Below are 23,379 nucleotides of genomic sequence, written 5' to 3'. Positions count from 1 at the left end.
CTTCTGGGGTTCTTCATCCAGCAGCAGAGGCTGCTGATCCTGATCAGACTCCATCTGAAGCAGTTTGGAGACCAGGAGCAAGGAACGCGCACCTGGAGCCGATATATAGCCCCTCCTTCGGCCAGCGTAATTGCACCGCGCTTCCAGTTGCTCCCCTTCCCCCCATGCAGCTGCAGGGGATCAGCCGACACCTGAGGGTGATGAGCGCACATTTTCCGGTGGGCGCCGCCATCTTGGAGCTCCTGCGCATGCGCAGAAGCTCCGTGACCCGGAAGTCACAGCTGGCTCCGCCTTCCGACGTCACCCCCGGCCCACAGCGCTTCCTGTTAGCGCTGTGAACAACGTGGGACGCCGAGACTTGCCACAAGACTCCGGGTGGCGCCCCCTCAATGTCGCCGACCCCTCAGAGCCTCCCCTAAGCCGCTCAAGGGAGGGAAACAATATACTCACCAAGCGCCGGCTTCGGAGATCGGACACCCCCTGGCGACCGCTCCACGCTGATGAGACACTGCCGTGCAGCCCCCCAGAGCCACCGTGTCTCCTTCAGGTACCCCGCACCGGCCGAGGTAGGAGACCCTCTCGCTACCTAATTCGGCCCGGCCGGCCTGGAATCCTAGTATCTTCCGTAGGATCCAGTCCCTTCAGGAACAGGAAACCAACTGATGCATGGGAGAGGTGCCGCCCTTTTGTATCTGTAGGTTTCCTGTTCCTTAAGGGCGGATCCCCTCTCTCGTAGTGCTGTCATGGGAGTCCGAATAAAATGCTATTAACCTGCAAATATGGGATTAAAATGAAGGTTATTAGCTTTCTGAAGCTGCCGGGAGAAAATGAAATGTATTCCTCACTGCAGCCTCGAGCTTTCAGTCATAGAGGTGCAGACGGCGCAGCTTTAGTCACCACTCAGTGCATAGTGAGAAACATCTGTAACCGCGTCCTGGCACTGACTGACAGCCGACTCAGCTGTGACTGAAGCCACATCCCTATGAATGAAAGCCCAAGGCTGCTGGGAGGAATAAAGTTAATTTCCTCCTAGTCGCCAAGCTCTGAGTTCGGACACCGAGCATATTCAGAACGCTAATAACCTACAATTTAACCCTATATAGCATTTTATTACATGACAGGTTTAATTTAAATGTTAAGCCCATAATACATTTTTATTACACAGATTTTACCGTAAGCACATCATTCATGGTGGATTTTCTTTTGAACTGAAATCACCATTACTTTAGGAGCGCTATGTACACACTTCTACAGTTCAATCTGCCTTTTTGACATTTTATAATTTATTTTTTAGGTCTCTTCTCAAATCTTATGAGAGAACAGGCAAACATAACTCACGAGGGTCCTAAATGGATTGTGCTTGATGGAGACATTGATCCCATGTGGATTGAATCACTGAACACCGTAATGGATGACAATAAGGTGAACTTTAAGAAAAAAAAGGTTGAAGACCTTATATACAGTAAAGATCACTAATGCAGTATTGGAGAAAGCTTTTATAACCTCAGTTTGCCTCCAGTTTTTAGACATCAATAAACATATCTATTGGGTACATATATAATTTACTACACCCTTCATTGTGTTCTATTAATGTATGTTTCAATGCAATTTTATGGAGATGAAGCAGAAAGAGATAAAAAGCTAAAGAGTAGGTCAGTGTGAGAGGTGGCATAACTTATATGTAATGTTGTTTTTTTTTCTTTATGAAGGTCCTGACACTCGCAAGCAATGAGAGGATCCCTCTGACTCCTACAATGCGTTTAGTTTTTGAAATTCATCATTTAAAGACCGCAACGCCAGCCACTGTTTCCAGAGCAGGAATCCTCTATGTCAACCCCCAGGATCTGGGATGGAATCCGTAAGTAACATATTAAGTAGTTATCCTTGTAAGGAACATGATATTGAAAAATGCCAGAGGGAAATTAATTTCCTGCATTATGTTTTAAGCCTCATATGGTTTAGATTAAAGACATTACCACTGTGCTAAGTTACAAGGATTGTCTGCGAGTGCTATTTTTTTCACTGGGTCATAACTGGCCTTTTTACGTGAAATCTATTACATGTCTAATTAATCTTTTTCCGAAAGTGACTTAAGTGGAAAATAGAAGGGTTAGCAGAAGCAAGATTATTCTTTCCATGAACTTCACAGACGGCTATTAGAAAAATCTGTTCTTTAGGGCTGTGTAGTTATTCTGACAGGTCATCTGAGGTTGTTACCACCGTCTATTATCTGACTCCTCTTAGGTACGTGACCAGCTGGATAGATACCAGAAATAGCCAAACCGAAAAAGCCAATCTCACCATCCTCTTTGACAAGTATGTGCCTCCATGCCTAGAGCAGTTCAGAGCTGGACCTATTAAAACCATAACCCCTATTTCAGAGAACAGCATGGTTCAGGTAAGAAAGTTTTCTCCATAAAGGTATGTGCACACGTTAAGTATTTATTGCATTTTGTTGCATTTTTTTTCTGTGGAGTTTTGGCACAAGAGCTGAAGCATTTCCTAATAACCGTAAAATGAATGAAATTCCTGAAGTCTAATGCACACTCAGTTTCGAATCAATTCTTTCAGCATTTTTTAACCTTTTTTCATCCATTCAAAAGCACGAGAAAAAACATATGTAAGAAAAACGCATCACAAACGTGTGTTTTTATGCTGCATTTTTCCTGCCAGGAGACATGGTTTTGGTGCAGAGATGTTTGCAGCAAATACTTAATGTGCATATACCCTAAGGATGCATTCACACATCTAATTTTCTCATCCGTGTGCTGTCACTTTTTAAATCATCTTTATAGTAATCTATTTTGTACCATTTTTGTTGCATTACATAACACAATTTACATATGGCAAGCAAAAAATGTCACTTGCCACAAGAATTATAGATGTGATCATGACTTAGAAGTTTAGCTACTGCTTTCTGTATACTGTATATTTACACCTGTACTGAACTGGAAATATTGGACAACTGAGCCGGTTCATTGATGCTTGAAGCTTTGCAGTGGTCATCTGTGTATGGCTGAGAACAAGACTTGTATACAAGAAGCGCTCACTATGCGTCCTCACTCAGGATGTTGTGTGTTTGTGCTTCATATGTCTGAACTGTGCACCCAGACTACCAACAATGTGCTTGCAGTTAAAAGGAACCAAAAATAGGGATAAACCCTCAGTTACTCATTTTTTTTCTGTAATTATCATCCCAATGCCATATTTCCTTAGTTTTCCTAGCAGACTTATATAACCCTTACCTGTATATTGTAGTTGCAGTTTACAAACCCATCATGTAAATATTTTCCATACCAATAGAAACTACTGATGGGGGGAGCAACTTTTTGATTATCTGTAAGGGTAAAGAGCTCCCAATCCCTTAGACTCCACTCCCTGGTCAGCTCCATGCCAAATTCGTTAGTCTCCCCTAGGTCCAACAACCAGTGGGCCCTTATTGCAATAAACTCACTTTAACCATATGCCACACAACATAATGAATCATTTATGGCATGATCAAGGTTATGAACAAGGGTAGTTTTACACCTAGCATAATAAGTAATTAGTTATGTGTCATATATTTCATATTATACAGTCATTATTCTTGAAATTTAAGGGGAATCTGTCAGAGGGATTTCACAAGTCAAACTCTTTATCTGCTTGTAGCTCTTTCAAAGGTAAGTCCACCAATACCTTTACATAGTATGACAGCCTGATCCTTCATTTCTGAGACATGAAGCCTCTGTCACTCCAGCTCTTTTCCAACCTAGTGCCTTCCCCTCCTGCTTGACTAGTTTCTTTGCCTGAAGTTACACAAAATAGAGGTTGAGCATCAAAAAGGAGAAGGCGTTACTGTCAATGTTTAGGGAATAGAGCTGGAGTGACAGATGCTCTAGATCTACCATATCCATTTACATATAAATCCAAGCGCTGATTTCTCAGTAACGGAGGAACAGACAGACCATGTAAAGGTATTGTGGGACTTGTCTTTGGATGAGCTACATGCACATATAAATTGTTTGGGGTGTGAAATCCTGCTGACATTCACTTTAAAACCATTACCATACAGCTAACCTCCACAGTCTGTATATTGCTCTTTGATATCTTTATGGGTAAGGTGCCTTACAAGCAAAATGAGAAAATCACTGTGTACATAAATAGAACTAAATATTTTTTTCTTAGATTTTTTTTCTCTTTTGACAAAATAACGAGCTATTGCTTTCCTGTATAATACACATTAGTGTTGTTTCCTATACATTTACTATATTATTAACCATTTGTTACAGACTCTGTGTTCTCTTCTCGATTGCCTGCTGACCCCAGAGAATGTTCCTCCCGACTCATCCCGAGACCTGTACGAATTATATTTTGTCTTTGCCTGTATCTGGGCATTTGGCGGGGCTCTACACAAAGACCAGGTTTGTTGTGACACTTTGACAGATGATTTATTTATTTGTATGCATTTTAAATTATAGAAAATTGCTTTGTCGAATATTTAATAGCACATTGGAAGGATTAGCATATTAAAAAGGTTGTGAGGGTGAAATATTCATGCACAGGACATAATACACTAAAAGATTTTTATTTCCGCCTGTCACCCTGTAATTTTCCTCTATTATCTTTCCTTTCTCCAACACTCACATAATTACTTAGTCCTTTTGTGTATTTTCTTTTTTGATATTCTCATCTTTGTTCATCTTAAGCTTTTTCAGGGTATCATAGCTGAAATGTGGGAACTGTATGTGTACAGCAATACTGTTCTTAAAATTGTCAATGTCTGCTCTCTAAAATGTAATAGTGGTAAGATTAGTTAACATTCCCAGACCCTTTAATCCATGAACTGTATTGAGACAAGAAAAGTTCAACTATCTACATTGTACAAGAGTTTTTTTAATGGTTTCTCTTAGACTTCACAGAGGGTCAAGCAACCTTGGGTCCCAAGTAGCGGCCGTGCATATCTGCATAGTTTTCAAATAGACAATGAATAATTTATTGTTGCTTGATAATGGCAATATTTTTTTTCTGGTACCATGCACCCATTATCAATTGACACCCAAATAACAATTCATTTTTAAAAAAAGCATTTTTAGTTTGATGAGATTCAATCCTTATTGTGTTCCTTTAAACAGTAGGTGGGACATCTTGCTGCAAACAATCTGTAAATCACCAAATGTCCCAACAATCACTTAGGGCACTTAAACCACTATAACAACACTAGTCCCATAGATATGATCAAGGGGCTTAGAAAAGATCCCACAAAATTCATATGAAATAAAAATATTTTTATTGACAATGGATAAAAAACAGTTGATATATACCAAGATAACCATAATAGGGGACGCCAATAAATAGTATAAACACCGATACTGAGCATAAATATATATAACTACCTAAATTTAATACATAGTAATGGATAACAGAGATCCTATATCAGTGGTGCTAAAAATATTCCAGCTAGAGTCTATCCTATAAAAAGATAAATGGAGATCTGCAACAAATCTATATACCCGGGACCCTATGAAGATCTGGATCCCAATACCAAAGTCAGAGTATCAAGAATACCCCAGACCATAAAAGGCATCAAAGACAATAGGCTAAGCCAGCCTCGATATGCAGGGGAATATTGTGCTCAAAATAGCTATATTGTAAAGTATATATTACCTGCTGCAGAGCTTCTTCAGGTGTCCCCTCACCCCGATGCGCGTTTCGCCGCCTGCTTCTTCCAGGGCCGTGCCAGGGTGAAGGGCGGCCAGATTTTTATATCAGTGATATCCAATAAAAATGGAGGGGTAAGAGTCAGGTGCCGGTGCTATCGGCGCATCGCGCTTCTGCCCGCCTCCAGAAAACCCCACTTCCTGCCGCCGCTCAATGACACGCAAGCCAGAGGCTGCGTGTCAGTGTAAGAGCGTCACAGGAAGTGACGGAGGACCAGGACGGCACGCATGCGCTCCATCAGCAGCGACTCCACTACAACCAGAACAACGGTCTAATAGACCAGGGGAGGAAAACCATCAAGGGAGAATATCGATACCGGACAGTGATGTACCAATAACAGTGAAGACATGCGCGCAAAGCCGATATTGCACTAAATAAATATACATATATATAAAAAGTTGCTACTAATAAATAGTGCTACTAATAAATTCTGAAGTGATGTAATCCAAAGGATATATATATATATAAAATTACATAAATAAAATACATCAAATTCATATTGATATTATAAAACTAATACAGTACAGACAAAATCTATATGTGCAATAATAATAGAATCACTAATTATTTTAAAGTGCATAGTGCTAATTATTACAGTGATCAACTATACAGTTATATACCGTATATGTCAACAAATTCCTTTGGTTGATAAAACCACCCTATATTATACATATAACCCACAATTCATGAACATAGTGAACAGCAAGTACAAATGTGAATATAAATATATAAGTAGCAGCAAAAAATAATAATAAATAAAATAAAAAATAAAAATAATAATGAAATAAAAAAAATAATAATAATTAAATATAATAATAAATCATGAACACATAATAGACTTCTTCATAGGATGTTCACATGATCTGCCGAGTTCTCATGTATATCATCACAATGATCCCAAATCCATCCACTCCATTGCTCCCCACCTCCCTGGATCTAAACTAGGAAAAGAAAATATGTTAAAATCAGTCAATATAAAAAGAACCCCTAAGTAACAAATTCTTCCAAACAACCCTCACCCATAAAAGGATGCCCCTTAAAGAAAAACAGAGAAACCCATGTTCTCATTGAGACCATTTGGACTGAGTGTCCCTAGACGATGGATCCAACGGCATTCCAATTGTGCCAAGGCCCTACCAAGGTCCCCACCCGTAATACCTAGATGTAATTGATCAATGGCCTTAAATCGTAAGCCCTTAGGATTACACCTATGGTACCAATTGAAGTGCCGTGGTAGAGTTTTTAGACCGATTTCATCTTCAACTGTAGCCGCCTTTTCAATATCCAACACGTGTTCTTTCTAGCTGGAATATTTTTAGCACCACTGATACAGGATCTCTGTTATCATTACTATGTATTAAATGTAGGTAGTTGCTATAAATTTATGCTCAGTATCGGTGTTTATATTATTTATTGGCATCCCCTATTATCTTGGAATATATCAACTGTTTTTTATCTGTTGTCAATAAAAATATTTTTATTTCATATGAATTTTGTGGGATCTCTTCTTAGCCCCTTGATCATATCTATGGGACTAGTGTTGTTGTTGTTGTTGTTGTTGTTGTTGTTGTTGTTGCTGCAAATAATCTGTGTTTAGCCTCAGTCTTAAATAGATGTTGGTTAATATGTATAACTGCTTTACACTCATTTATTCAAATGTTCCCAAAATTGCAAGTCATCTCCAACCTATGGGAAATGGATAACTTGCTGATAGCTGGGGATCAAACCACAGCGACCCTCAGCCATCGAAAGAACAGGATACTGAAACCACGAAAACGTGGGGGGCTACATTATATTCTATGGGGGCTACATTATATATTATGGGGAGGAGGGCTGTATTATATTCTATGGGGGGCTTATTAGATTTTATGAGGGATGATTGCATCATACTCTTTGATGGGGCTGCATTATATTCTGTGGGGAGGTGGGCTGTATTATATTGTATTTGGGGCTACATTATATTCTATGGGGGGCTGTATTAGATTTATATTCTTTGAGGGGTGATTGCATCATACTCTATGAGAGAATTGCATTACACTATGAGGGGGCTGCATTATATTCTATGGGGTGGCTGCATTATATTCTATGGGGTGGCTGCATTATACACTGGGTTGGCTGCACTATATTCTGTAGGGTGGTGGCTGCATTATACTATATGTGGGCTGCATTATACTGTATTGAGGACTATGGGGAATATACTATACTTTATGAAGAACTATGAGGACATTATACTATGGAAAGTGAATTGTACTACATGGATGACTATGGCGGTGCATTATACTATATGGAGCACTATGAGGAGTGTATCCTGCTATATGGAGGACTGAGCAGTGTATTTTAATATATGGAGGACTATATGGAGTGTATTATACTATATGGAGGACTGTGGTGCACATTATAATATATGGAGGACTATGGGGTGTATTTTACTAAACAAGTAAAATGCTGCATATTCAGATTGTTTTTGCTGGAACAAAAATCATTGTTCTCAACAGCACATCGCCGGAGTAAACTGTAGATGTGCTGCTGATAACATGATACTGTATGGTGATCTGTTAGTGATCTATTAGTGATCGTTCTGTCCCATCATTATTCCTCAGCTGGTGGAAAGAGGCCGGGAAACAAGCGTTGAACAACTTCAGTATTGTCGATCAAACTCATTTAGCGGCCTGAACTCAGCGCTTGTAAATACAACCGAAATGCTTTTGTGTGATGTGCAATATGTTAGCATTTGGGGCCCCATTTTAAACTTTGCCTAGGGCCCCACTTTGCCTAAAATTGGCCCTGCCTACAAGTGTACAAAGATATTATACAGTCACCATGTGACAAGTGGGTCTGTGTAACTTCAAATGCCAGGGCTGAATATTAGTCCCAGTCCGGCCCTGATCTAGAGAAATGTATGATTGCTTGTCTCTCCCCTATTCCCATAGGTACATCTCCTTTTATCCCTCCTTGCCTTCATTCCCTACCCTTCCCTTCCTTCCCATTTTCCTTCCTATCCCTTTATTCCTCTCCTTCATCCTTCCCTCCCTCCCCAAGTTGATATAAAATTTCAATAAAGTTATTGGAAAAAGAAATTACAAAATTTTATCACAGCCACCAGTTGCCCCCAAATTATGTGACTTTTCAAAGGTTTTTATGCCAGAATACTGTAATACTGTCCTATCCTTTGGATATCGGATAACTTACAATTTAGCAAAAACCTCTTTAACTGCAATATTTTGCCTTCCTGCATTTGATTATGTATCAAAATCATCTCCCAATAATTTATTTTTTTACAAACCTATTTTTACGGCATTTCATTTGTTAAAACAATTTTGCGTAAAATTGGTTTAGTACAAGAAATATATAAAGTATATAGTTTACGGTGTAGAGTTAATATGAACAGTTTGTTTCTTCTTTAAAGCGCTGAGAAGCCGAAGTGTTGGAGTTCTGCTGGCCATGTGTAATGTGTGCAAACTTGTTGCAGAAATGATGCATCTGCATAGCTTATAAGGTTTTATTTTTTATCCTGCTTTTTTGTTTCAGTTAATGGACTACAGAGCTGAATTCAGTCAGTGGTGGATCAAAGAGATGAAAGCGGTGAAATTTCCAGGCCAAGGAACAGTTTTTGATTATTATTTGGATAACAAAGCCAGGAAGTTTATGCCTTGGAGTGAAAAAGTTCCCAAATTTGATATGGACCCTGAGACCCCTCTACAGGTACGTTGTATGGTCAGGAAGGAATGCCTTTTTTTGTTTTGAATTCTTTGCCAATAGTGATAATAAAAAATGCTTGAAAGCAGGTAGTGATGATGGAAAATATAAGGAAGATGATTGTGTCTTGTTATTGCTGTTTTATTATTTTTATTGCGTCTTTGGAATAGTCCGAAGTCATGTAAGGCTGTGATTTCAAAACCAGCATTTAGTTAGATGGAGGTGATCATGAAATGGGTTTTACAGAAATAACTATGTTATTTGAGGTGTTTGAAAATTTAAAGTCAATCCTGGAAAACACTTTGAAATGAATATGTGAACACAGTGTCTTTTTTCAGGCAGATTCTGCTTGGTACCTGCCTAAAAAAGCGGCACAAAAACATAAACATACTGCACAACGAAGTAAAAACATTGCTATGCATATGTTCAGTCTTTTGTTACTATTTTTGACGGCTCTAGAGAAACCGTTAAGTAGATAAATAACATAGCATTATAGAAAAAAAGACTCTGTCTGCGAACCTGCTGTATGAAACGAAGGTAATAAGGCGACTTCAAGAAAAAAGATTTGCCAAGGAAAAACTCGGCAGTTGCTTCTGCACCTTAAAAATGATGTGTGCATATACCCTTACAGGTGATATCTGGGACTTAAAAAAAAAAGGCATGTACTTACTAACAGAGGCAACTACCCGTCTTTTGTAACTGGCGCCGGTCATTGACCGCTCCTGCCAGATATTCAGCTGCTCCCTGTCAATAGAGCAGCAGGTTCTCTTCTTGTTGACAGGGCGGGACTAATGGTGTCATGCTGATTGACAGCCAGCTTCCACAATTAGGCAGCGGAGAGGCAGCTATCAATCAGCATGACACCAGTAGTCCCACCATGTCAGCAGAAGTCTGTGACCTCTGAGTGCCAGCGGAGAACGGTGCAGGGCACAACAGGCAGGTAGGTGGCAACTACCTGCCTGTTAGTTCTTAGGCACATTTTGTTTTTCCTGGATAGTCATAACTTGTGGGTTTCCTTTTAAATTTCAATTTTTTTTTGTATAACAGCAACAATAGCTTTGATAACACTATTTATATTTGTTAAGAAAATATAACCTCAAGCGGAAAAAGCTGAATAGGAATGATATTATATAAGCTATAGTTTCTTTTTTTTTTTTTGTTTGATTTATTATAGGCAGTTTTCGTCCATACTTCTGAAACCACATGCCTTGGATACTTCACAGATCTACTTGTAAAAAAGTCTAAGCCAGTGATGCTTGTTGGCAGCGCAGGAGTGGGCAAGACAGTATTTCTGAATGATAGACTAGCAAGTTTATCCGATCAGTACATGATATCCAAGGTTCCATTCAACTATTATACCACATCTGCTGCTCTGCAAAGTAAGATTCACTTATTGGGGTAACATTCTCTCACATTAAATTGATTGCTTAATGATATAGTGTACAATAATTTTTTTCAGTGTAAAGTCCTTAAAATGTCCTTTGAATGTCCGTCTTACTTCTTGGTGTTTCTTTAAATATCTATAAAATATTTTGAACTCCTATTTTCTGATTGAGCTCCAAATCATATGCATTGGCACAAAATTGAATGGGGGGGGGTGCTTAGACACTATTATAGGTGAGTTAAATTTATGAACAGTATGTAGTAAATTCATAATTCCCCTCTAGTTGTGGCTGGAGTTAGTTGGGCATGTATGCAGGGGATTTGAAACTATAGACTAAAACAACAAAGATACAGTATAAATGCCAACTTAGATCTGTAAAAATATTGTATTTTACATTGATTATTTACCGATATACAGTGTTGTAGTTACTGATGCGAAACACACATCTGTTTAATTTCTGAAGAAGAACAGAAAGTGATTCAGTTGTCAAGTATGTCTCCTGATCTGAATCCAACCAAACAACTATTGAGAATTCTGAAGAGACATGTTGAACATCACCCTCCATCAAGCATTCAGTCTCTAAAAGAGGTCGTTCTTGAAGAATGGAATAAGATAAATGTTACGCTATGTCGCCAACTTCATTCCATGTCCAGAAAACTTGTTGCTGTCCTTAAAAATCATGGAGTTTATATAAAATACTAGATGTATCGGTATTTGATGTATGGTGTATTCAGTTTTGCAGCAACTAATTTGAGTACAACTGAATACTTTGAAATGAAAGTTATATTATTAACCGTACTTTCATGTTATGGGATAAAAAATATTCTATGAAATGCAACCTTGTGAAAGTTTTTAAGATTGTTCTTGTGTTCGAGATAGAGACTGAGATTCATGATAGGAAATCAAACTGTAGATGTCCATAAATTATGTGTAATATTGAAAAATTACACAGGAAAAAAGTATTGAACATTCTTACTGAAATTTAATTAATACTTCATACACAAGCCTTTGTTGGTGATGACAGCTTCAAAATGGTTCCTGTATGGAGAAACTTGTTGCATGCATTGCTTAGGTGTGACTTTGTTCCATTCTTCAACATATAGATTCTTCAAATCCTGAAGATCCCGTGTGCTCCTCCTATAAACTCTGAGCTTTACTGTAGTTCCTTCCACATATTTCCTACTGGATTTAGGTCGTGAGATTTGCTGGGCCATTCTAGAAGCTTTTTCTTTCTCTGAATCCAATTGAGAGCTTTATTAGCTGTATGTTTGGGGTCATTGCCTTGCTGAAATGTCCACTTTTCATCTTCATCATCCTTATAGATGGCTGCAGATGTTTATTAAGACTACCTCTGTACATTTGTCCATTCATCCTTCCTTCAATGAAGTTTGCCAGTGCCTCATGCTGAAGAACAGCCCCACACTATGAAGTTCCAACCTCCAGGCTTCACTCTTTGTATGGTGTTTTTATTGGGGTGATATGCAGTGATTTTTTGCCTCCAAACATGGTGTGTATTATGGCATTTATGGTATCCAGATAGTTCAATTTTTGTCTCATGTGACCAGACTATATTCTCCCAGTATCTCTCAGGCTTGTCTAAATGTTGATGAGCAGACTTTAAATGTGCTTGAGCATGTTTTTTGTTCAGCAATGAAGACTTGAATGGTGAGTGTTCATACACGCTATGAAGTTTGAGTGCATTTCATATTGTTTTCTTTGAAACAATTGTGTCTTTCTGTAAAGTAAAATAAAAATAAATAGCTGGTGTCATGACTTTCCATTGCTTTTCCCACCCCTTTCTTCATGTATTCAATACTTTTTTCCTGTGTAATTTCTCATTATTACACCACATAACTTAATTTATGGACATCTATGGTTTGATTTCTTTGACTGTGTAAAATTAATGGGTTGTTACCGACATCCAGTGAGAATTTCCTGTCAGTAGCACCTTTATAAATACAGTTATGGCCAAAAGTGTTGGCACCTTTTATTCCTAGGGATTTGATCCAGCAGTCCTCTGCTGTAGGCATCTCTGTTCACTGAGCCACAGAAAATTCTGTCACTGTCCGGGTGCTGATTACCTTATGCCTTTGTCCATCCATTTTGGACAGCAGGTGTTTTTCATTTGTTATATAGCCTGTCCTATCACATTGCAGGTGCTACTATTTAAATCTAACCACTGCTTGTCTTCTCTGCTGGTGATAGTCTTTAGTGAATTCTGCCTGGATTCCTTAGGAGGTATGTGATGCACTTGATGGCCTTTTAGAGAGCTAAGTCCTAGTTGTCTTCTCTAGTTAATACCTTTTTATCCAGGTCGTGCTGAAGCAGCTAGGGCCTGCGTTGCTAGATTCTATAGTCTGTACAGGAACCGGATGGGGTTTGTGCAGCTTTCTCGTAGTTCGAACCTGTGTTCCCGTGTTTACTAACACAATGGTTGTTTAAAGGACAGAAGTGTCCAAGTAAGATGGTAGATTTTGCTAAATGAAATTCCCACTGCACAATTGGTAATAATCCCAGAGACCAGCATGGATGATCACAGAACTTAATCGCTTGTTGGAAAGAAAAAAATAAATCTATATTAAATGAAAAGATATGGCATGTCTACAGTAAAGAAGAATATAGTGTCTGCAGGGAATGCAGGGCAAGATTTAAAAGAGCTAAAGTCAGTAATGAATTAAGGCTTGCAAGGGAGACAAAAAGCCGTTACAAAAAGGATTTTGAGGGTATGTCAAAAGAAAAATCAAAGACGCTATAGGATTTTTACAGGATGAAAAGGGTGAAGTGGTCAAAAATGATGTTGATGTTGAGAAGGCCAAACTTTTACATTCATATTTTGCATCTGTGTTCTCTAAGAAAACAACTGTAACATCAATTGATCTTCATGGTGCCATCAAAAGAATAAAAGAAACCACACTATCTATAAATGGAGAGATGTTGTGGGAACACTAAGCTAATTTAAATGAATTTAAATCTCTTGGTCCACATGAATTACTTCCTAGGGTAATGAAAGAGTTATCAGAGGAAATTGCAGAACCACTGGCCAGAATCTCTGAAAAATTCTGGAGAACAGCAGACGTCCCAGAAGTTTGGAAACGGGCAAATTTTGTCCTGATCTTCAAAAAAGGAAAGAAGATGGAGCCAGGAAAGCACAGGCCTGTGAGCCTTACTTCTATACCAGGAAATACCTTTGAACAAATTATTAAAGAACATGTATGTAAGTACATGGATAATAACAATATAGTAATTAACCAGAGCCAGCATGGGTTTGTAACAAACAAGTCAAGATCTTAACTGGCTCAGTGATCGTACTCAGGGTGGTAATAAATGGTTGCACATCCAATTGGAAGAGTGTTGCAAGTGGGGTACCACAAGGATCTGTCCTAGCCCCAGTGTCGTTCAACATTTTTTATAAATGATCTAGATCAGGTAGCTGAAGTTAAACTGATCATATTTGCAGACTGCGCTAAGCTAGGAGGGATAACTAACACTAATGAAGACCGAAAGGATTCAGAAGGATCTAGATAAGCTTGAACAATGGACAGCGACTAATAGAATGGTATTTAGCAGGAAGAAATGCAAGATTCTACATCTGGGCATGAAAAACAAAAAATACATCTACAGAATGGGAGGAATAGAACTAAGCAATAGCGCGTATGAAAAAGACTTGGGTATACTAATAATTCACAGACTGCACATGAGTCAACAGTGTGATGCAGCAGCAAAAAAGGCAAACACAGTTCTAGGATGTGTTAAGAGAAGCATACAAGCCTAGATGATGTGAAGTAATTATCCCCCTCTACTCCTCCTTGGTCAGTCCACATTTGGAATACTGTGTTCAATTTTGGGCACCACATTTTAAAAAAGACATTGAAAAACGAGCAAGTTCACAGAAGAGCTTCCAGGATGGTGAACAGACTGCCAAGTATGTCCTGCAAGGTATGATTAAAGGATCTAGAAATGTTCAGCTTGCAAAAAAGAAGGCTAAGAGGAGTCTTAATAGCTGTCTACAAATATCTAAAGGGCTGTCGGTGTAGAGGGATCATCTTTATTCTCATTTGCACATGGAAGCATGAGAAGCAATGGAATGAAACTGAAAGGGAGAAAATACAGATTAGATATTAGAAAAAACTTATTGACAGTGAGGGTGATCAATGAGTGGAACAGGCTGCAACAAGAGGTGGTGAGTTCTCTTTCAATGGAAGTCTTCAAACAGAAGCTGTACAGACATCTGTCTGAGATGGTTTAGAGAATTCTGCATTGAGCAGGGGGTTGGACACGATGACCAATAAGGTCTCTTCCAACTCTAACATTCTATGATTCTCTTATCTGAAAGTATTGTAGGTATATTTTCTTAGCATGAAATCCTTGTCTCCAGGTATGAAGTTTCCACCCAAAGGACTTTTTGTGTGCTCTTAAATCCTCTGTATTCTTTTGTCTCAACTGTCTTCAAGGCTTTTTTTTTACAATTTTTTTCTAGAAAAATACCATATGAAGTAAAAGACCAGTAAAATTCCTAGATGGAAAAACATCAACCCCATTTTAAGGCTGGTTTCACACTAGCGTTCGGCAGGGCTGCGGATGGCAGCCGTCTTCCTCCATTAAGCCCCGCCCACTGCCGCACCCCCTCCTTCAGTTCCACCAACATCTGCATGCGTCCTGCATAACATTGAACTGCGCCGAACGCAACATGTTGCATTTTGTTGCGGTCGGCACAGCATCAAAACGATGCATGCGGAGGCATCCACATACATCCGCATGGCCTGCGTACCCAATGTTAAAGTTGGGGTACGCAGGACGTAGGCGGAGCTGAAGGAAGAGGTGCGGCAGTGGAGGAAGAAGGTTGACATCCGCAGCCCTGCCGAACGCTAGTGTGAAATTAGCCTAAGTCATAGGGGCCCATTGGGGACGTTACTGGTGTCATCATATGACTAATAACTAAGCCCTACATCAATTCAGCTTGTAGCATAGAGTTATCAACAGCAGTGTAATAATGACAAAAAGGCATTTTGCCATAGCATGCCATAAACATTGTTGGGTCTCAAATATACCTTATAAAGAATGTGTCACTAGTATCACATTTTATTCTTTTTCCTGACCTAAAACTTATCAGACGTTTTATTGAAATTATTTCTGAATATATAGATCTATTCTGATTATGATATAAAATAATCATTACATTATGTGTTCAGCTATTTTGCATGGAGACCTTTCCTTCATGATCTTATTATTGGTATTTAGAGGAACACTATTTATGGGTAATCTCTCTATTTTACAGGGATACTTGAGAAGTCTTTGGAGAAGAAAGCAGGGCGCAACTTTGGTCCTATTGGAAACAAAAAGTTGGTGTATTTCATTGATGACTTGAACATGCCTGAGGTCGACAAGTATGGAACTGTCCAGCCTCATGCCCTGATTAGACAGCACTTTGATTATGGCCACTGGTAAAGTGTTAATTTGTTTCTAAATTAGAGGAATATTCCTCTTTCAGCTAAAAAATTGTTATATGAAAATGGAAGAGTTATACAATTTCCATAGTGCCTTTTTTATTTACTATTTACAGATCTTTCAGCTGTCTTTTTCTGACAAAAGATAAAAAAAACCCCTTCCCTGGTCATGTAAAGAACAGATAAGTGCAGAAATTGTTACCGTTATAGGACAATGTCCCTGATTCATCAAAGCTTTTATTGCAGAATTCTGGCATAAAAAACTTTGAAAAATCACAAATAATTTTGCATGAAGCAAGGCTATTCAGAAATGTTGCAACTTTTAGTGTTTTATGCCATTTTCGCCCAGCTCCGACAAGGTGAGCAGAACAGACTCATGATGGGGCATTTTGACCCTGCTCTTCAAATTTATGGCAAGTGGTGTTGTTTATGCTGCAAATCTTAAGGCCCCGTCACACTTAGCGACGCCAAAGCGATCCCGACAACGATACGACCTGTCAGGGATCGTTGCTGCGTCGCTATGTGGTCACTGGTGAGATGTCAAACTGTGAGATCTCCCCAACGACGCAGCAGCGATGCGGCGACCTGTAGCGACCTGTACAACGATGTCACATGGCAGCTATTTCATGACGATTAACAGACCTCAATGAGGGACGTCCTGTCATGAGGTTGTTGGTAAGGTGTCAAACACAGCGATGTGTGCTACCCAGTGGGACCTCAACGACCAAAAAAAGGTCCAGGCCATTCCGACACTACAAGCGATCTCACAGCAGGGGCCTGGTCGCTGCTACGTGTCACACATAGCGAGATGGCTACTGAGGTCGCTGTTGCGTCACAAAACTTGTGACCCAGCGATCTCACTAGCGATCTCGCTTTGTGTGACGGGGGCTTTACTTCAGTCACTGACAGGAGTAAGATTTATGGCGAGGTGCACAGAGGTGCATGACATTTTTCGCCTCAACTGAGGCATGTGTTTCTTAATGAATCAGGAAATTTGCACTCCAGCCCGCCCCCTTATCAAGACCAATATAAAAAATTATCATCTTGATGAATCGAGGAGTATGTGTTTATAATGTATTTCACTTGTAAAAAAAACTGAATGTGTAAAAGCTGCATCTTAGAGCACACTGTTTTTGTGCCCAACTGGCACACCACTTCTAGTTATATGGTGACACTTATTTGTTCGGTGTTTTATAAGGAGCCGCATACATTATGTGACCTAAACTGATACAGAAAGTATATTAGAAAACTGAATAAATTTAAATACCGTACTTGTCATCGATTTTTCAAATAAACCCTTTATTGTATAACTTTTAATTTTTCATTTGATCAATGTATATTATTAGTGATGAGCGAATATACTCGTTACTTGAGATTTCCCGAGCACACTCGGGGGTCCTCCGAGTATTTTTTTAGTGCTCGGAAATTTAGTTTTTATTGCCGCAGCTGAATGTTTTACATCAGTTAGCCAGCAGAAGTACATGTGGGGATTCCCTAGCAACCAGGCAACCCCCACATGTACTTATGCTGGCTAACAGATGTAAATCATTCAGCTGCGGCAATAAAAACTAAATTTACGAGCCCTAAAAAATACTCGGAGGACCCCCGAGCATGCTCGGGAAATCTCGAGTAACCAGTATATTCGCTCATCACTATATATTATTAATATAGTTAAACAGATACTGAAATTCAGTATTATTATGTCTTCCTCATCTGTTACTGCAGGTATGAGAGGCAAAAAATGACCCTTAAAGAAGTTCATAATTGTCAATATGTCGCTTGTATGAATCCAACTGCAGGAAGCTTTACTATTAACCAGCGATTGCAGGTAATTGACAGGTGTGATCATATGGCACAGAGACATGTAAGTAGTTTTGACCAATGGAGGTCTGTTTGCTGAGAACGATCTCAGACTGAAGAATGGCTTCTAGACTTTCTATTCCCTTCGTTAGTTTGGTAGGAGAGCACAGCACAGTGGAGCGTCTGAGCGCCCTCATTTTAGTATATGACATCACAACATTTATGAAAGTGCACTTACACTTTATAGGATATGGACACCTTCAGGCACTTTTTTTACTTACATGAATCTTTAGTTAAACATTAATTTTGCCATGTGATTTAATTAAAAAATGACAAAAATGTTGGCTTCTGCAGCCGCTATGATCCATTGTACAAACCTGGCTACAGAAATGAAATGCTTCTAAATCCTTCAGCGAGCTCCACCTGATGGCAGAGTTTGTAACTCTTATCTGTCTTCTCCTAAGCTTAAAGGGTTTGTTCCCTTTCATTAATAGTTAATCCCAGATTGCATGCTATCTACTATAAAGAAACAAGTCCACAGTACTTACCTTCCCCAGATCCACCGTCTTGTCTCCCTGCTGTGCCCGATGTCCGGCTTTGGTTGTGGTACTGATGTTAGCAGCCAATCATTGTGTCAGCGGCTCTGAGCGGGAAGTTTTGTCTACATGTGAATGCCCCCGCTCACAGCTATGGAACTCACTAATTACCGTGACGCCAGCGCTGCAGCCAAAGATACCAGGAGCAGTGGCATAGACTCAGAAATTGAATACATTGCAGTTTGTTTCTTTATAATAGCCTGTAGCAGGGGCTCACTTCTAATTAAAGGGAACACCCCCATTAAATTTGATAAGCATTTGTGCACTTAGCTAATATTATACAGCGGGAAATGCTCCATGTGTGTATATTACAGGGAATCTGTCACCCTCCCCCCACCCAGACGTATATGACCTATTAATATGGGCATACAGGTAATAGAAATATTACACTAGTCTTACCTGTATGCCTCATATTAATGATCTTGTTGCTGAGAAATATTATATTCTGTCTTTATGTTAATGATTATTTCAAGGCTCATGGTGCAGTGCTGGAAAAAAATCTCTGTCTCCTGTCTTCACTGTAAGGGCTCATACTCACTTGCGAGCAACTCGGATGAGTCTCATATGTTAATACCCGGCGCTGCTGCCGGCACTCAGATCGGAGCGTGCTGCCGCATAGGAATACATGGAGCCGCACGCTCTGCTCCTGAGTGCCAGGTGCAGTGCCGGGTATTGCCGTGCGAGACTCATCCGAGTTTCTCGCAAGTGATTATGAGTGAGCCCTTATACTTACCTCCTCCTATCAGCATCAGTTTTTCCCTCTCCCCCCGGAATCCTGCACCTGTGCCCTGTACTCCCTCAGGAATACATACCTCATCCTCCCTTCTGTGGGCACTGCATTCAGGGATCTTCTGCGCATGCGCCGGCAACTTCTGCGATAAGGTGCTCTCCTCACTTCCTCACTGCATAGTCATGGCTAGAAGGGCCCAGAGACTTGGGCATTAGTGATGAGCAAACGTACTCGGAAAAGGCGTTATCTGACCTCGCTCGGGTGTTAACCAAGTAGCTTCGATGTGCTTAAACAATATGTTCGAGTCCCCGCGACTGCATGTCTCACGGGTGTTCGACAGCCCAACACATGCAAGGATTGCCTAACATACAGAAAATCCCTGCATGTGTTGTGACTGTAGAAAAGCTGCGAGATATGCAGCCGCGGGGACTGTAACATATTTTCCGGGCCCGCCAAAGTCACTTGGTTATCACCCAAGTATGCTCCAATAACGTCTTCACACAGATTATTGCCACTGTTGTGCTCATTCTTCCTATACATCACAATGAGCTCACTGAAGGATTCACTGTTAACGCTATTTACAGCCAGTTATGTACATTGAAGCATAGATGCAGTTCAAATTTTTTTTATTGAAACCTAATTGCAAAAAAAATATTTTTTAGTGAAACATGCATGTATTTTAGTAAAAAAGTAACACATCCCCAGAAGGTGTCCATGTATATCTGGATAAACTACTATAACACTACAACTATATAGTGTGAATATTGAATTGCCCTAGTAAACAGATCTGCAGCTGAAACCTTAAAGGGAACCTGTCACCCCGTTTTTTGAGATTGAGATAAAAATACTGTTAAATAGGGCCTGCGCTGTGCGTTACTATAGTGTATGTAGTGTACCCCGATTCCCCACCTATGCTGAGAAATACATTACCAAAGTCGCCGTTTTCGCCTGTCAATCAGGCTGGTCAGGTCGGGTGGGCGTGTTCACAGCGCTGTTTCTTCCTCAGCTTTACGTTGGTGGCGTAGTGGTGTGCGCATGTTGAAGTGACTAATCCACTGTGGGCACGTGAACAAGCAGCGCGCGATCTGCGCTGTCATCCCTTTCATCGGTGGGGCGGCCATCTTCCTGGGGCCGCGCGTGCGCAGATGGTGCTCTGCTGCACGGGGCTTCAGGAAAATGGCCGCGGGATGCCGCGCGTGCGCACAAGAGATCGTGGCGGCCATTTTCCCAAAGCCGAGTTTGCATCTCGGCTTTGGGAAAATGGCCGCCGCGATCTCTTCTGCGCACGCGCGGCATCCCGCGGCCATTTTCCTGAAGCCCCGTGCAGCAGAGCACTCTATCTGCGCACGCGCGGCCCCAGGAAGATGGCCGCCCCCACCGATGAAAGGGATGACAGCGAAGATCGCGCGCTGTGTCTTCACCTGTGCGCAGTAGATTCGGCACTTGGACATGCGCACACCACTACGCCACCAACGGAAAGCTGGGGAAGAAAAGAGCGATGTCACCACGCCCACCCGACCTGACCAGCCTGATTGACAGGCGAAAACGGCGACTTTGGTAATGTATTTCTCAGCATAGGTGGGGAATCAGGGTACACTACATACACTATAGTAACGCACAGCGCAGGCCCTATTTAACAGGATTTATATCTCAATCTGAAAAAACGGGGTGACAGGTTCCCTTTAAGCTATATTATCTAATAGCTGTACATATAAATCTTTTAATTTAAGGTTTTAGAAACAAATTCATTGTTAGTGAGTGTTTTGCCATTACTGATGGTGTTCTACTATAAATTTTATATCTTTGATTTTTAGAGACATTTTGCTGTTTTTGCTGTGAGTTTTCCTTCAAATGATGCACTGGAAGCCATATTTGCCAAGATCCTTAGTTTCCACTTCCAGCAACACTCATTCCATCCATCGATTCTGCGAACTGGACCAACTATGATTCAGGCTGCAATGTGGCTCAGCCAGAAAATGGTGCAGAATTTCCTTCCAACTGCTATCAAGTTTCATTATATTTTTAATCTGAGAGATATCTCCAATATTTTCCAGGTATGCACTATGGTTTTTTTTCTACATGGAGCCAATTGTGAAACTATTGTTTTTACGATTATATTTTTTTAACATAGTGTGCATGAACTGTTATAGTCACAGCAAATACTATATTAGATAGATACATGAATGTTTACTCCTATTTACACCAATTAATCTCAGAGCACATGCTGCCAGGTATGCTAATAACCAGATTTACAGGAATTAAAATATAGTAGTTCATGGTAACCTGCTAATATAGTGTAGGAAAATACCTCCTCCCAAGCAAACAATGTTTTTGACAGTTGTTGAAAGTTTATTTTTTATCACCATTGAGATAAAATACGCTATCATTGTAAATATTTGCACTTTTTTAAATACTTGAAAACAAATTTAAAAAATTGATATTATTTTTTTAGTTCCTATCATTTCTGAAATACACTGCGTACCTGCTGAAATGCAAATCCTCCTCGCTCCCACATTTACTACATTACTGAGTTGACACCATATGAAATCTCCACATTTACAGTAATACCAGCCTCCTAAATAACAATATTCCAGTTACCTAGTATGGGTATCCACTAAAATGTATATTTTTTCTGTTTTAGGGCATTTTGTTTGCTACTCCAGATTGTTTGAAGCAACCAAATGATCTGGTTTTGCTTTGGCTTCACGAGTCTTCTCGAGTGTACGGAGATAAGTTGGTCGAAGCCAAAGACTCTGACTTATTTAAGAAAATTCTTTACGACACAGCAAGAAAATACTTTGAAGTAAGACTCTGTGTGCGCCAACATCCCCAACTATTCCTTATGTTGTAGAAGGAAAGTGTTCTCCTGTGCATATTTTCTTTCATTGCTTTGTACATTAGAATTATGAATTAATCATAATTATCTTGGAAATGTAACTACTGCAATGTACGGTAGTACAGAAAAAGGAAAAATGGGGACCTTACACCTTCTAGTATTAAAAGTGTACAAACACGCTGTGTGACCAATATATAGAAATATACAGTACAGACCAAAAGTTTGGACGCACCTTCTCATTTAAAGATTTTTCTGTATTTTCGTGACTATGAAAATTCTACATACACACTGAAAGCACCAAAACTATGAATTAACACATGTGGAATTATATACTTAACAAAAAAGTGTGAAACAACTGAAAATATGTCTTATATTCTAGGTTCTTCAAAGTAGCCACCTTTTGCTTTGATGACTGCTTTGCACACTCTTGGTATTCTCTTGATGAGCTTCAAGAGGTAGTCACCTTAAATGGTCTTGCAACAATCTTGAAGGAGTTCCCAGAGATGCTTAGCACTTGTTGGCCCTTTTGCCTTCACTCTGCGGTCCAGCTCACCACAAACCATCTCGATTGGGTTCAGATCCGGTGACTGTGGAGGCCAGGTCTGGCGTAGCACCCCATCACTCTCCTTCTTGGTCAAATAGCCCTTACACAGCCTGGAGGTGTGTTTGGGGTCATTGTCATGTTGAAAAATAAATGATGGTCCAACTAAACGCAAACTGGATGGAATAGCATGCTGCTGCAAGATGCAGCTATGCTGGTTCAGTATGTCTTCAGTTTTGAATAAATCCCCAACAGTGTCACCAGCAAAGCACCCCCACACCATCACACCTCCTCCTCCATGCTTCACGGTGCAAACCAGGCATGTAGAGTCCATCCGTTCACCTTTTCTGCGTCGCACAAAGACACAGTGGTTGGAACCAAAGATCTCAAATTTGGACTCGTCAGACTAAATCACAGATTTCCACTGGTCTAATGTCCATTCCTTGTGTTCTTTAGTCCAAACAAGTCTCTTCTGCTTGTTGCCTGTCCTTAGCAGTGGTTTCCTAGCAGCTATTCAACCATGAAGGTCTGCTGCACAAAGTCTCCTCTTAACAGTTGTTGTAGAGATGTGTCTCCTGCTAGAACTGTGTGGCATTGACCTGGTCTCTAATCTGAGCTGCTGTAGGTGACTCAGATAAACTTATCCTCAGAAGCA

At 40.1% G+C, this 23,379-nt stretch overlaps 1 protein-coding gene across 1 annotated transcript in view; it reads left to right on the top strand.

The window, feature by feature from the left end:
- Nucleotides 1-23,379, top strand: part of DNAH11 (dynein axonemal heavy chain 11) — a 380,134-nt gene that overhangs the window by 201,051 nt on the left and 155,704 nt on the right. Inside the window, exons 42-51 of the mRNA XM_069729806.1 lie at nt 1,295-1,422; nt 1,710-1,858; nt 2,245-2,398; nt 4,269-4,400; nt 9,226-9,399; nt 10,568-10,772; nt 16,053-16,218; nt 17,947-18,049; nt 21,162-21,401; nt 21,989-22,150. Coding sequence (XP_069585907.1) covers nt 1,295-1,422; nt 1,710-1,858; nt 2,245-2,398; nt 4,269-4,400; nt 9,226-9,399; nt 10,568-10,772; nt 16,053-16,218; nt 17,947-18,049; nt 21,162-21,401; nt 21,989-22,150 — 1,613 coding nt within the window. The remainder of the gene's footprint in view (nt 1-1,294; nt 1,423-1,709; nt 1,859-2,244; nt 2,399-4,268; nt 4,401-9,225; nt 9,400-10,567; nt 10,773-16,052; nt 16,219-17,946; nt 18,050-21,161; nt 21,402-21,988; nt 22,151-23,379) is intronic.

Source organism: Ranitomeya imitator, chromosome 6 (genome assembly GCF_032444005.1).
Source record: "Ranitomeya imitator isolate aRanImi1 chromosome 6, aRanImi1.pri, whole genome shotgun sequence".
Taxonomy (NCBI): domain Eukaryota; kingdom Metazoa; phylum Chordata; class Amphibia; order Anura; family Dendrobatidae; genus Ranitomeya; species Ranitomeya imitator.
The sequence above is the reverse complement of the archived record's forward strand: the minus strand, read 5'-3'. Positions and strand labels throughout refer to the sequence as shown.